The sequence below is a fragment of the Scomber scombrus genome, chromosome 3 (assembly GCF_963691925.1).
Source record: "Scomber scombrus chromosome 3, fScoSco1.1, whole genome shotgun sequence".
Classification (NCBI taxonomy): domain Eukaryota; kingdom Metazoa; phylum Chordata; class Actinopteri; order Scombriformes; family Scombridae; genus Scomber; species Scomber scombrus.
Genome location: NC_084972.1, coordinates 29,369,203 through 29,382,355, shown reverse-complemented (window position 1 = coordinate 29,382,355; position 13,153 = coordinate 29,369,203). Strand labels below are relative to the sequence as shown.

Below are 13,153 nucleotides of genomic sequence, written 5' to 3'. Positions count from 1 at the left end.
GTGCACTTTATATAAGATAAAGAACTAAGGACAATGTCATCCACTCCATGCTGCCACACCCGCACCTTACTTTATGATATGCAATATTTTTATTCTATTCTATATTTTTATTTTATGTCATGTTTTATTCAATGCCCTGTGTTTTTATGTTCGCACCACAGAGTAGCAGTTTCAATTAGAAATCACTGCAGAATTTGTGAGAACTTATAATGTTACTAAATTATTGCAACTTTTCTGCATTAAATGAACAACAGACTGCTTGTGATTTGGACTATCGCAGCTCATTCAGCAAGAATTCAGGTGGAAGATGGACAAATCTCTGGCAAAGGAAGTGATTACTATTTTTTTTTTTTTAATTACAGAAATTTCCTTTGCTTGCAATTTTTCCCAATTCCTGCAATTTTTCAGCAATAAGAGCACACAAACATTGCAAAATTGTATCCCAGTTTTTGAGAAAAGCCGCAGCAAAATCAAGCATTTTTGGACGCAGTAATCACACAAGAATAAAAACTCCTGAAGGGACTGTCTTATACTTCCCCCACATGAGGAGAGGTATTAACACTATGGTTGCACCGTGTGATTTAAATGGTCAACGGTGCTGAAATTAAGTCTAATGAACCTACTAGAAATTAAATCCTAATTTGTGAATCCCACGTTAGTCAGAAATGTTGTGTTGAAGTCATTCCTTCCATATTCAGTCCCTAACAGTGTTATAAATCAATTTTTTCTTAAACAAATGAAAATAAATGAATAAAACATATAGGCCTGTCTTTTCACTGCACTGTTAACGGCCTCACAATGAAAAATCCTTAAAAAATGACTCATAGTTGAACCCAGTTGCTTACTAGTCTGTATGTTCAATATGTTCTACAGATTATAAAGACCTCTGAGACCTTTAAAAAAATATTTTTATTATTCAGCAGTTTTTATTTCACAATGACATTTTGACACTTACATACTTTGTTTGCATTTATTAATCTAATTAATAATGTGGCAATGTCTTTTTAAAACGTTATATTTAAAAACATTTTTATGCATCAACATCTCTTAACTGTAAACACTGTCCTAAACCAAAAAATCTTGCTAGTTTATTTATTTACTTATTTGTTCATTCATTCATTTATTCAGTCAGTGAACTCACAGCTTACAGCAGGACAAGAGACTAAAAGGAATATATGAAAACAAATACATTGTATAAATGTGGGGGAAAAAATAAATTACACCCCAAAACAACATATACCTTATAGAAATTACTACACAAATACAAAGACTGTATAAATAGATTGCAAATATGTCTGTGACTGCATAATGCATCCAGTAGTTCCATTAAAAAACTTTGAGGTAGAGCCATAGAGTCAAAATAATGTATAGGCAGGTAGCTCTGGTCTATGTATATAATAAGTGAAAGTATATGTTTATGTACATGTAAGGGAATAATAGCAGCACCTTTCTATTTAAAGAGTGAATGAAATCATTTAAAATCATCATTTATCATCATCATGTTTAAAATAATTTTATTTTAAAAAAAATGACTAAATGACGTGTCAGGACTGAGCTGAGGATCAGATGGATCCTCCTGCAGCTCCCTGTACATTGGCGAGCGTCGTAGCATCACGAGGGAACAGTTTCTCCACCACTGTGTGGTTTCCGTGCAGCACAGAGCAGCTCAGGCCGCTGCAGGGCAACCTGGTGTTGGAGGCATCGTACCACATGCCGGCCTCCTCATCATAGCGTTCTACAGACATCATGGTGGTGGTGCCGTTGAATCCTCCAACCACAAAGAGCTGCTCATCCACAACCTCAATGCCAAAGTAGCTGCGGGGGGCAGACATTGACGGCACGGCGAGCCACCTGTTGGTTTGGGGATTGTAGGCCTCTGCACTGCACAGATGGGAAGTCCCAGTGAAGGTGCCACCAACCTATCAGAGCAGGGAAACATCCTTATATTACGCTCTGGATCGTGATAACACACTGAGCAAATGTTGCACCTTACTGTCGAAGTTAAAGAGTTAAACCCAAGCTAAAAATTATTAAGCTCTCTTTTGGAGTAACAAGAAATCAACAGGAAGAATAACTCAGTGTATATGGAGGCTTACAGGTATCTCTGACACAATTACAAACAACTTTGATTGTTAATTATAGAAATAAATAAATAAATCAAACTGTGGCTACAAATAATGTGAATGACTGCAGGTAGTTTTAGACAGGAGTTAATGAAACAAATACCTCTCTTATATAAAGTTTGAAACTAGTTTCTTGGTTTTGGTTTTGGTCCTTAAAAAATGTGTTAAGACATTCAGTAACGATCATCTCATAATTAATTTGTCCCTTACTCATAATGTTTATAACATTTCTCATTTTGTGATTGCTTTAACCTACAGATGAATTTGAGATTTTTAAGTGTTTTGCACCTCAGGACCACCGTACCACAAGGTCGAGAATGAGAAACATGTAATAACCGAGTCGTATTAGTTTCTTATTATCACATCACGATATATGTTGAATGTTTTGAGAGCTACTGGAGAGTTTCTGATGATTCAACAAAGTACTTGCAGAATAATAGTTCATTAATCAGTCTGAACTCTTTAAATCATCATTGACTGTCCTCCAGTCACATTCCTTTCACCACTAACATGATTCAACCCAAACCTTCATATGAATGCCACACACTTACTGCATAGATACAATCTTTGTAGGCCACCACCCCCAAGCCACTGCGAGAGTTTCTCATGTGGGCAATGAGGGTCCATTGTCTGGTTTCAGGGTCGTAGCATTCAGCCGAAGACAGGCTGCGACGCCCATTGAAACCCCCGCACGTGTAGATCTACAGACAAATACATTTAATATACATCCCAATACTATGCATTTGCTTTTGAAAATGCACGTTTTTACACACTTGCTGAATAAATTTAAAAAACAAATGTGTTATTGTAGGTTTAAAAATGGATAATCACTGAATATCACTGATGATAACATTAACTGAAAGCTTCTATGTGTGTTTAAAAAAAAAAAAATCATTATTTGTGCTAATTGACAATTAATTGTACTAATTAAGCAAAATGGAAAAATATCAACTCCCTTTCCCAAACAGACATAAACACACGATGTGAGACTAAAAAATGAAGTAAAAAGAAAATATCAATTAATTCTGATTATTGGGCTAGTTTGGTAGTTAAAGTGTCAATATTTCCCTCTCAGACTTGTTGAGTGTTTCGGTCTCTACTTCACCCACCTTCCCATTTAGAGTTGCAGAACTTGCCCCACACCTCTTTGTACGCATGGGTGGCGCCGTGGTCCACTGGTTGGTGTCTTGCCTGTAGCATTCCACGGTGTTATAGTAAGAATGTCCATTGTACCCTCCCATGGCATAGATGTAGCCATCCAGCACAACGACACTGACATAGCAGCGGGAGAACTCCATGGATCCCACCTCGTACCACGTGCGGGTCACCAGGTCAAACTTTAGTACGGTATTCAAGTGGGCTTCACGGCTGCAGCCACCAATCAGGTACATAGAGCCGTTGAGGACAGCAGTGCCGTGGTGAGCGCGACAGATCTCCTCAGTGCTCAACGTCCACCAGCGGTCAGCCCGGAGATCGTAGGCCTGGACGGTGGTCACTGGAGTGCTGCCATCTTTACCTCCAGTGGCTAATAAAATAGCAGGAGGCAGGCGTGGGCGGCTCAGTGGGCTACTGTAGTCCAGGTTTGACAGTCCACATGCCCTTATATCCAAAAATGCATTCACCGCATCATTAATGGTGGGTATACATTCTAAGCTATCCTTCACCAGATCGTTGTCGATCACATTATGTTGGAGGTAGTCAGCGGTCATAAAGCCTAGCCGCACCTGGACAGGTAGAAGAAGACAGCAGCAGTGTCATTAGACTTTAGATGACTCATGCATTTAGAATTACTGTATTTTAACATATATGGAGGTTCATGACTGCAAACATTTTAAGAAGTAATTTAGATAAGATAAGATTCCTTTATTAGTGATTATGATATGATATATTATTCCTTTATTTCAATCAAATTGAGATGATAAGAATAAGTTCAACACTCTTTATAATGAGAGTGAGATGAGAAATGTTTATCTTGTATCAGAAATCACAGTTTTACGATTCAGGGGAAGTTATAAACTGGAACTGGTTACCAGATTTGGTATGTGAACACAGCCACAATGGTACCAAACCAGGCAACTGTGCTGTGATGACTTCAGGAAGCCTCACAAAGTAACTGCAACTGACTATTTTTCAACAAGAAATACTTGTAGCACATGAATCCATGTACATGAAGCCGAAAAAGGACAATTAAGGGTTGTTTTTGCTCAGCTTCAAGAATTTGCTTGTCAGGAAAACATAATCACAGATCACTGAAAATGTTTGAACAAACTACCAATGTTTTCATTTTCCTTGCCGGTCTTCAGCAGACCTATTGAGCTGTTTCTATAAATGAATTCAACCTAATACATGTTATGTAAAGCTGCCTAGAGCTACAGTTAACTTGTTCTTGAGTTACCTTGGGCAACAGCTCAGAGATGTAACCTCGTCTTTGGGCAGGCAGGTGGTTAATCCAGTAGAGGATGGTCTCAAACACCTTGTCTTCCCGTCTAACGTTGAGGTGGTCGTTCTCAATGATAGCAGCCACCTCTTGCACAGAGAGATCCAGGAACTCCTTTGAGGCATTAACTACCTCCAGAAAGTGGTACAGGATGTAGAGGAAGACCTTATACTTCAGGTCAGGGCAATGGTAGAAGTCCACCAGCTTCCAGATGCCAATGCAATTCTTCAGGCACAGCTGGTCCTCCAGGAAGAAGGAGCAGGCCTGAACCATCCCCGGGACCAAGAACTGGTCTGCAGCTGCCAGAATCTCCACCACATTGTCCTCCGTCACAGGAACAAAGTTGGTGTATGCGTAACAGATGATGAGGTTCATGATCTCTGGCAACACTCCAGGGATACTGTAGACCTGCTTCTCTGAGGTTGCCCAGGCACCGGTGAAGAGAGCACTGTGGGATCAGGTTTAGAGGACATCAGGGTTTTGTTACACTGACATAACATCTGGACCAAACAGTCACAGGAAACCTGGGCCTGTTTTTCGTTTGTCGAAGACTCAATTAACATGACTTGAATATTAATGATTTGACACAAACCAGGATTTCTCAGTTCATCAATGCTAGTTTGAAATTTATCCGGAACTGCTGCCATAGCAACAAGTCCTTAAACCTAAACCTCTGCAGGTTTGTTCACAGCAAGATCATGACAGAGACTTTTTAAGAATAAATCCATCAAACAAAACACAAAATGTTAATTATTATATAATTTATACATGCTGTGACTAAAGATTTTATTCACACTGAAGCTGAATTTTAATGTTTTTTCTTCTGTGGCCACATTTAGGCCAAATCTTACAAAAATAAAAAATAAAAATCTGATATTTTAGTGACATTTGCTGAGACTCTTCATTCACTATTGATGATAATCTCAGTTTATTTAAAATTAACTTTTTGGCCCCTCCTCCAGCATCAACAAACATTTTGAGCCCCTTCAGTGTAAAGACGGGTAAGTGAGCAAAATTGTGATTAAAAAAAGATGCTTTTTTGGAGTGTTTGACATGCTTTAACCCTGAGAAATGGGAAATCCCAGTGTTAATGCATGTGATGTGCATGAAGACGCTGCTGCTGCGTAAAAAGACAATGGTTACCCATGATCAGGCTCCCCCAAGGGGTTGCAAGCAAATCGGATGAATTGAGGAGCAAAAATAGACACACAAAAAACAGTTTTATAGTTTTACTGCATAAATATCACAAAATACTTTTCCTGGTAGTCTTTTCATGTTTGCTTTTTTTCTTGTGACTTATGGGTTATCTTACCTCTACATAGTTCTAGATAACTGAATAAATTAGGTTGACTAAAATGACAGTTTGTTTGACCTGGCCAAAACTCAACAGAATATGCAACCAGGGCAGAAAGGTTGTGTATAGACAATGCTTAAGTGTTGAGAAGCCAATACATAAGAAACCACCACACAAACAAACATTACTGCTCTGTTAAATCAGTGGATTGACATGAGTGATGATAATTATGTATAAAAAGTTATAAAGTAAGTTAATGTTGTGCTGGTTTTCTGATGCAGTTCATATGCAATGATCCTTTTTAAAGTTCACATCTGGCTTTATCTGCTTGTTTGATATCATAGTCTCTACTCTGAGATGACCTACTCACCGAAAGTACGCACTGCAGCCACACAAAATGACCTTGTGGGCCTTGAATTCAACATCACCCACTTTGATCACCACATCACACAGTCTTTCCTCCCGTCTCAGTTCACTTAAGGCTGCAGATGCCATCTGCCTTATCGCTCTTTCCATTTCGCCTCTGTGAGGACGTAATGGGATGAGAGCTTCTCCTTGAAAAGTCATTTTTGGCGCATTAGTTGATATGTTAACCGTCTGTAGAGATAACTTCACATGTGCAGTTTTCCAGTGAGAGTGTCTCAAAGAGTCAGAGCTCTGAGATCAGGACCTGAGTCCAGAATGTTAATGATTACATCACAGAGGATGATGGAACGGTGGCATTATTACATCACAGAGGCTGATGGAACTGTGACACATGAGCAGATAACTGGAAAAAAAGAGATTTCTCTCTCTTTTTAAAAAAAAATTAAGTACATTTACTCAAGTACTGTATTTGTAGTGGTGATTTGTTCTTACACATAAGAATACAACAATCTTTCACATATAAGCAATCCAATCTTCCACAAAGTTCCATCCTAAAAATGTTCACTTAAAGGGATTTTTTTTTTTAAACTTGTGTAGTGGCGATTTGTCTTTAACTTGAAAAATAAAAAATAGGGGGGAAAAAGAAAGAAAAGAAAATATTATTAGAATATATTAATAATAGAAAAATAAAATAAAATAGAAAAATAAACAAATAAACTCAAAATCAAACGGCCACTGAAGAACCGAAGGAATGGATCTGATGCAGGGTAAAAAAAAAAAAAAAGTGCATTCTCCAGGAAACCATGTAAAGCAGAAACAATCTGTGAACACAACATTTGCATATAATATATTACATTTGTGAGCAGACAGTTGCTCATTTCCATATCCAGCAGTTATGACAGAACTGAGATTGAACCAAAACAGCTATAAACTCTGCTATATTGTAAAGAAGCAGGATGAGATGTTGAGTTTTTTAAATGTATCAGATTACTTCCATAATTGTATGGTTACTTTGTTCTCTATTTTATTCATGTGATCCCCTATATTTAAACACATTTTATTTATTTAATATTGAAAACTTAACATCTCCATACAAATATAGTTCTGTTGAACAAATCCCTGTGAAATTGTGTTTGTGTTGCTTGTCGTATTTGATTCTTGTTTGTTGGTGTTATCATATAAAGAACACTTATTTAGAGGCATGTTTTAATTTATGGTATAGCATGACAACATGTGTGCTGCTATTGGTAAGTATGAAGACTGTATTTAATGTCCCGAGGTGGGAATTCATTCCTTATGTTGTTATGGTTTCGTTAGTACATGTGCTCTGAGATGTCATCATGTTACTGACTTTTACCACAAGAGGGTGTGAAGCGCTTGGCTTGAGCCTCTGTCAAGATTATACAGCAGGTGGTTCTACAAACATTAAAATATCTAAACATGAATAAAACTTCTACTCCACTAAATACATATAATAATAATTTATCAGTCAGAGGGACCAAACCACTAGTTTTATTGTAATACTTTAACTACATCAAGCTAATAATACTTATGTACTTTTATTGTAATACTTTAACTACATTACTTATAATACTTATGTACTTTTAATTGTAATGGAGTATTTTTACATTGTTGTAGGCTATTGGTACTTTTACTTAATTAAAGGGTCTTAACGCTTTTTTACACCACTGCCAAAGATTTAGTAAGTCAACATTTTGAATCTCCATTTCACAAATTTGACTCATGACTTACTATTTCATAAGTTTTCAGTTTTAAAATAATAGGGTTTTTATATTTGTCTTTCTCAACCTTCCATGTGTCTTTCTTTCTTTCTTGCGGATATGAGCTTCCACACAGGTCTGAACACACACACACACACACACACACACACACACACACACACACACACACACACACACACACACACACACACACACACACACACACACACCTACCTACCTCTCTCTCTCTCTCTCTCTCTCTCTCTCTCTCTCCCTCTCAGAGCTGTTCAGACTTGAGGGAGGAATGGCGGCCCCTCGCAGTTTCTTCATCTCTCTCTGCGGTTTATTTTTTATTTTATATTTTTCTTGTGGATCTACGACTTCAGGCAACAAAAGAGCAAACCAGGAGCGATGCGGGTTCAAGGTAAAAATGCACAAAATCTTTCTCTTATCGTCTTATTGTCACTGTAGGTAATGAAAGCTGCTGCTGTCTCGTCTCAAGTCTCCCAAAAAAAAGTTAAGTTTTCGGAAACTTTCTCTTTGAGAATTTGTCACTTCTTGTGTCAATATGCAGCCAGTTTGTCCTGCCAAACTCACACATGAAACAAAGTGAAATGTGAGGGTATATTTAGTTAAACCAGTCTTTTTATCTGTGGTGTTTTAAACTCAGGTTGCGTCAGTCACGTTACCTTTCTTACCTGTCTGACTCCTGCTCTGCACGTTTCTACCTAAAAGACACCCAAACTCGGTTTAAAAAAGTGAATATTTTAAGATTTATTCCGCTTTAATGCAAATATACAGACAGCAGAAGACACACTTTAAATGTTTTCTGATTAACCAGGTGTCTTGTTTAATTCGGCATAGATAAAAGCTGCAATAAAGTACGATACATAAGTAAAAATCTTAACTTTTATAACACATTCACCCGATTATCTGACTCTGAAATGATGCTGTTAACAGTTATATATATGGGGATTAAACAGAGGGAATATGGTGAAAGTGTTTGGAAAATATTGTGAATTAAAGTGAGTCCTTAAAGCTCCTGTTTTAAGGTATTTTTTTTACATTGTGGTATTAATACTTCTACTTAAGTAAATGATCCGAGTACTTCTTATTGGGAAGAAGTATTCAGATCCCTTTTAAAGTATCCAGTTATAGGCTAAGTAAAAGTCCTTCCTTTAAAGTCAGATGTGAGTAAAAGTATAGAAGAATTTCCAGCTAAACTTACTTAAAGAACTAAAGTACTCAGATCCTTCAAATACTTAATTACAAGTAAAAGTACTTATTTTAAAACTGAGTTTAAGTGTCAGATTTTCTGTCAGGGTAGTACATCTACTTAACTTCTTTAAGTAGGATTATAAATGGAGGATTATTACTTGTAATGATTGTAGTATTGACACTTTTCACTTGAGTCAAGGATCTGAGTACTTCTCCAAACAATGCAGGTCACAGACTCTGATGGGTATAACACACAAAGCTTTGGAAACTTACATTTTGAGTGTGGAAAAAACTTTTGAGAGGACAACATCAATTTAATTGATCCCACTGAAACCAAATGTCCAAATGTCTGTCCTTGTCTGTGGATCGATACAGCAGGAAGATCTGTGAGTGTTCATCTCTGCTTTCAACCAAACTTCCTTTTAAACAAAAATGATAATTAGAGGTTTCTTCCTTTTTGTAGCAACTCTTAATACATTTGAAGTGTTTTTTATCTGTATCTGGTTTGTCTTTGGTTATATTCAGTCTGTGTATTATCCACTAAAGATCACATAATGCAATTAAAATGCCTCAACAACAATACAACAACAGCCAAGGTGGAGGGCACTTTTTTTGTTGCAGCCTAAGCAGAAGCAGAAAGGTTAAAGCAGAAATTACAGAGAAAAAATCTCCTGCTTGGTGCTGAATTACACAAATTCAGGAAGATAAAACACACAAAGCTTCCACTTCTTTCCAATTAAGTTTTGTGGTTTGGGTGAATTGCAGGTATTGCTGCTGATTTCCTGCCTTTTGTGTGTTCTGCTAAAAACATTTGATGTGGAAATCTGGACCCACCACCTCCACACTGCTTGGTCTGCTTTTTCACTTCACGTCAGCTTTTTCTTTGCTGGATGTGAATGAACTGATTTATATGTAGCCTGCAGCATCAAAGATAAACAGATTTTTTTAGCTTTAAAAATAAAACTCTTGTTGGTAAATGATCTAAAGATAACATGTTGTTCTTTACTCTCATATTCTGTAGATTTTCCTGCACTTTTATCTTGATTGTCGAGTGCAAATTACATCTCTGAAACAGTTCAAATTCAGTCATTCTTTAATGACTCAATTTGGTCTATAAAATGTCAGAAAATGGTGATAAATGTCAATCACTGTTTTCCGACCAACAGTCCAAAACCCAAAGATATTCAGTTTACTAAAGAAACAAGAACATGTAACAAAAAAAAAAAAAAACTCAAAATGATAAATTGATAATCCAAATAGTTGTTGGTTAATCTTCTACTCAACAACTTACTGAGCATTCGACACTAAAGTTGTGTTAAATTGTATTTGTCATTGAGAAAAGTGGCGTTGATGTTGCTGCCAGTAGGCCAGCTGCTTATATAGGGTTACAGGTTGCCATAGAGACCATACCATACTCCCATAGTTACTGTACTAACTAGTTTTTATTAGTTTCTTTTTGTAAGGCTCAGGTGAGGTGTCAGGTCGTGTGTGTGTAGGTGTTCATAAAAATTAAGCAGCGTGAAAGACATGTTAAAAGATGTGGAAGAGTGTTTAAAAGTGTGTGTGTGTGTGTGTGTGTGTGTGTGTGTGTGTGTGTGTGTGTGTGTGTGTGTGTGTGTGTGTGTGTGTGTGTCTAAAGGTGTGTGGGGTGATCTGTTTTCCATTCTTGTGTGGACAGTAGAACTATCTGATCGTGTGTGTGTGTGCATGCTCTACAGGTTTTAATTTTCCTGTGTTGATAGATGACTCCTACCTGCCTTTGATGCCCCATTTGTGTGTGTGTGTGGTGAGTGAGTGAGTGAGTGAGTGAGTGTGTGTGTGAGTGTGTGTGTGTGCGCGCGTGCATGCATTATCCTGGTTTCCTCTCTCTGGCTTTGAAGTGTTTTCTACAGGAAGCTTCACACTGTTTACTCTGCTGAAACATTCCTTCCTGCAACACGCCCCCCTCCCCGCAACCCCCCCCCTCCAACACACACACACACACACACACGCACACACACGCACACACACACACATAGGCACACACCTCCCCCCTCTCTTTCTCCCTGCTTCCCCTTTTCTTTTGAGAAACGCACACATCAAAGCTGCAGGATGGGGGGTGTGAGGACCTGCTATTCTACAGGTGTGAAGCTGTTAGAGCTCCATGTGTGTGTGTGTATGTGTGTGTGGATGCTAGTTTAACATGTCGGCATCATGTTTTAAAAATAAAAAGTCTGGGTATATTTAGACTGAAATTAATAATTAGTTGATTTAATTGATTAGTCATCAGCTGTTATAAAGTCAAACACGGCTCTCGTTCTAGTTTATGAGTAGTTCCTGCTTTTCTTTCTTATGTGTCTCATTCAATTAAGAAGATTAAAATAATCATTAGTTGCAGCCCTGATTTAGACATTTTTCAGTACTAATGTGCTTGTGTGTCTGTTCTGTACAACAGTTTGTAAGACTTTAAACTTTTCAATTTTGCACATTTCAATCTCAGTTCGAGGCAGGCTGTGATCAGATGGACATTAACGCTGCATGACAAAAACATCGCTCCTCATTCAATGAGATCACTGCGTCAACACAGCGGGGACGCCACAAACACAAAAACACACAGGCTCATCTGCCCAAGAATCCAAAAAACCCCTGGCTTAACTTTTGCCACAACTCAAATCAACATCCTCTGGAGATAACCAATCGAGCGCATATTCTCCATGAATCACTCTGTATTTTTTTTATATTGTTTCCTGCTGTTTGTTGCTACAGAAGATGAAATAATTTGTCTAATTTTAAGCAGGTTTAAAATCCTTCCTGGGTATTATAAACAGCTGTGCAGTGTTTTGGCGTCCGATAAAGCTTAAACATTTAGATCTAGATAACTCAAACCGTCCCTGTTGGATCATATTTCATTGTCTCATCCATACCTGAAACAACATGGCCATAAAAATATATCTTTTTTTTAAATGCAGGGCTGTTTTTTTGGTCTTTTTTTCCCTCCTTCTCATCCACAATAGGATGAAACAAACTCTCCTGACTCTTTCTCCCACACATGTTCACATATAAAGATCATTTTAACAACCCAATTAAGTGTCTACATGGTCAAATAATCAAGTTTCTGCTGTTACAAAAATAATAACTTTAACCTTAAACCTGAGAAAAGAAAGCAAGTTTCTCTGTACTTGAGGTTTTTAAGAAATCAGGCTCCTCCAGAAAGTCAAAATGATCAGATGATTTAAGTCTCTCACACATCTGCTGAAGCCATCACATCTGTCTCAGCGGAGGAAGGAAATCATTCAGCTTCTTCCTCTCCCTCTCTCCCTCTCTCTCTCTCTCTCTTTCTCTCTCTCTCTCCCTCTCTCTCTCTCTCTCTCTCTCTCTCTCTCTCTCTCTCTCTCTCTCTCTCTCTCTCTCTCTCTCTCTCTCTCTCTCTCTCTCTCTCTCTCTCTCTCTCTCTCTCTCTCTCTCTCTCTCTCTCTCTCTCTCTCTCTCTCTCTCTCTCTCTGTGTCTCTGTCTCTGTCTGTGTCCGGCTCTGGATTCTTCATCCTTTTTTCTCTCTCACCCACTCCCATCATTTCAAAGCAGGTCCCCCCCCCCCCTGTTACCATGTCATGTATCCCATCATCCTCCAGGGTTTCAGTGTGTTTTTTTGGCATCAGAGAGCCTCAGAGGGCGTCACGGCTGGGTGGGCGTCCGATGTGAAACACGTGTGGTTTTCTGGTTTTCCTGGCGACTGAATCAGGCTGAAGGTGAAGAATTGATGCTGCGACTCCACCTCTTACATAAAACATCTCAAGCTGTTTTTGCATATAAGTTCCAAGACGTAGATCTAGAACGATGTGCGGACACTCGGGTACGGACATTTTCCGGAGTTGCCCTTTTTACATATGTAGCACACAGCAGGAGATTTACAGGAAATACTCAGTTTGGTTTATTCAAGGAGTGCAGGAGGCAGCAAAAAGTACGCTGTGGTTGTAATTCAGTTTTTAAGCTTTTCACCAGGAATAAAATGGTACC

General features: G+C 38.2%; 2 protein-coding genes across 2 annotated transcripts in view; one reads left to right on the top strand and one right to left on the bottom strand.

Moving 5' to 3' along the window:
* Positions 1-1,562: 1,562 nt before the first annotated feature.
* LOC134006633 (kelch-like protein 10) lies at positions 1,563-6,370 on the bottom strand. Its single transcript, XM_062445574.1, has 5 exons — positions 6,225-6,370; positions 4,519-5,008; positions 3,233-3,847; positions 2,675-2,824; positions 1,563-1,919 (listed from the first exon to the last, which is right to left on the bottom strand). The coding sequence occupies exons 1-5, from the start codon at positions 6,368-6,370 to the stop codon at positions 1,563-1,565; spliced, it is 1,758 nt and encodes a 585-aa protein (XP_062301558.1).
* A 1,875-nt stretch (positions 6,371-8,245) lies between these two features.
* Positions 8,246-13,153, top strand: part of il17rd (interleukin 17 receptor D) — a 36,113-nt gene continuing 31,205 nt past the window's right edge. Inside the window, exon 1 of the mRNA XM_062445561.1 lies at positions 8,246-8,365. Within this exon, the coding sequence (XP_062301545.1) occupies positions 8,246-8,365 (120 nt within the window). The remainder of the gene's footprint in view (positions 8,366-13,153) is intronic.

What these genes read in the sequence shown, in the direction of transcription:
- LOC134006633 (XM_062445574.1), bottom strand. Translation starts at nt 6,370, where the DNA reads ATGGAAAGAGCGATAAGGCAGATGGCATCTGCAGCCTTAAGTGAACTG. An exon ending in TCTCTGAGCTGTTGCCCAAG is followed by an intron (nt 3,848 to 4,518) that starts GTAACTCAAGAA and finishes CTACCTGTCCAG; the next exon opens with GTGCGGCTAGGCTTTATGAC. An exon ending in ACAAAGATTGTATCTATGCA is followed by an intron (nt 1,920 to 2,674) that starts GTAAGTGTGTGG and finishes CTGCTCTGATAG; the next exon opens with GTTGGTGGCACCTTCACTGG.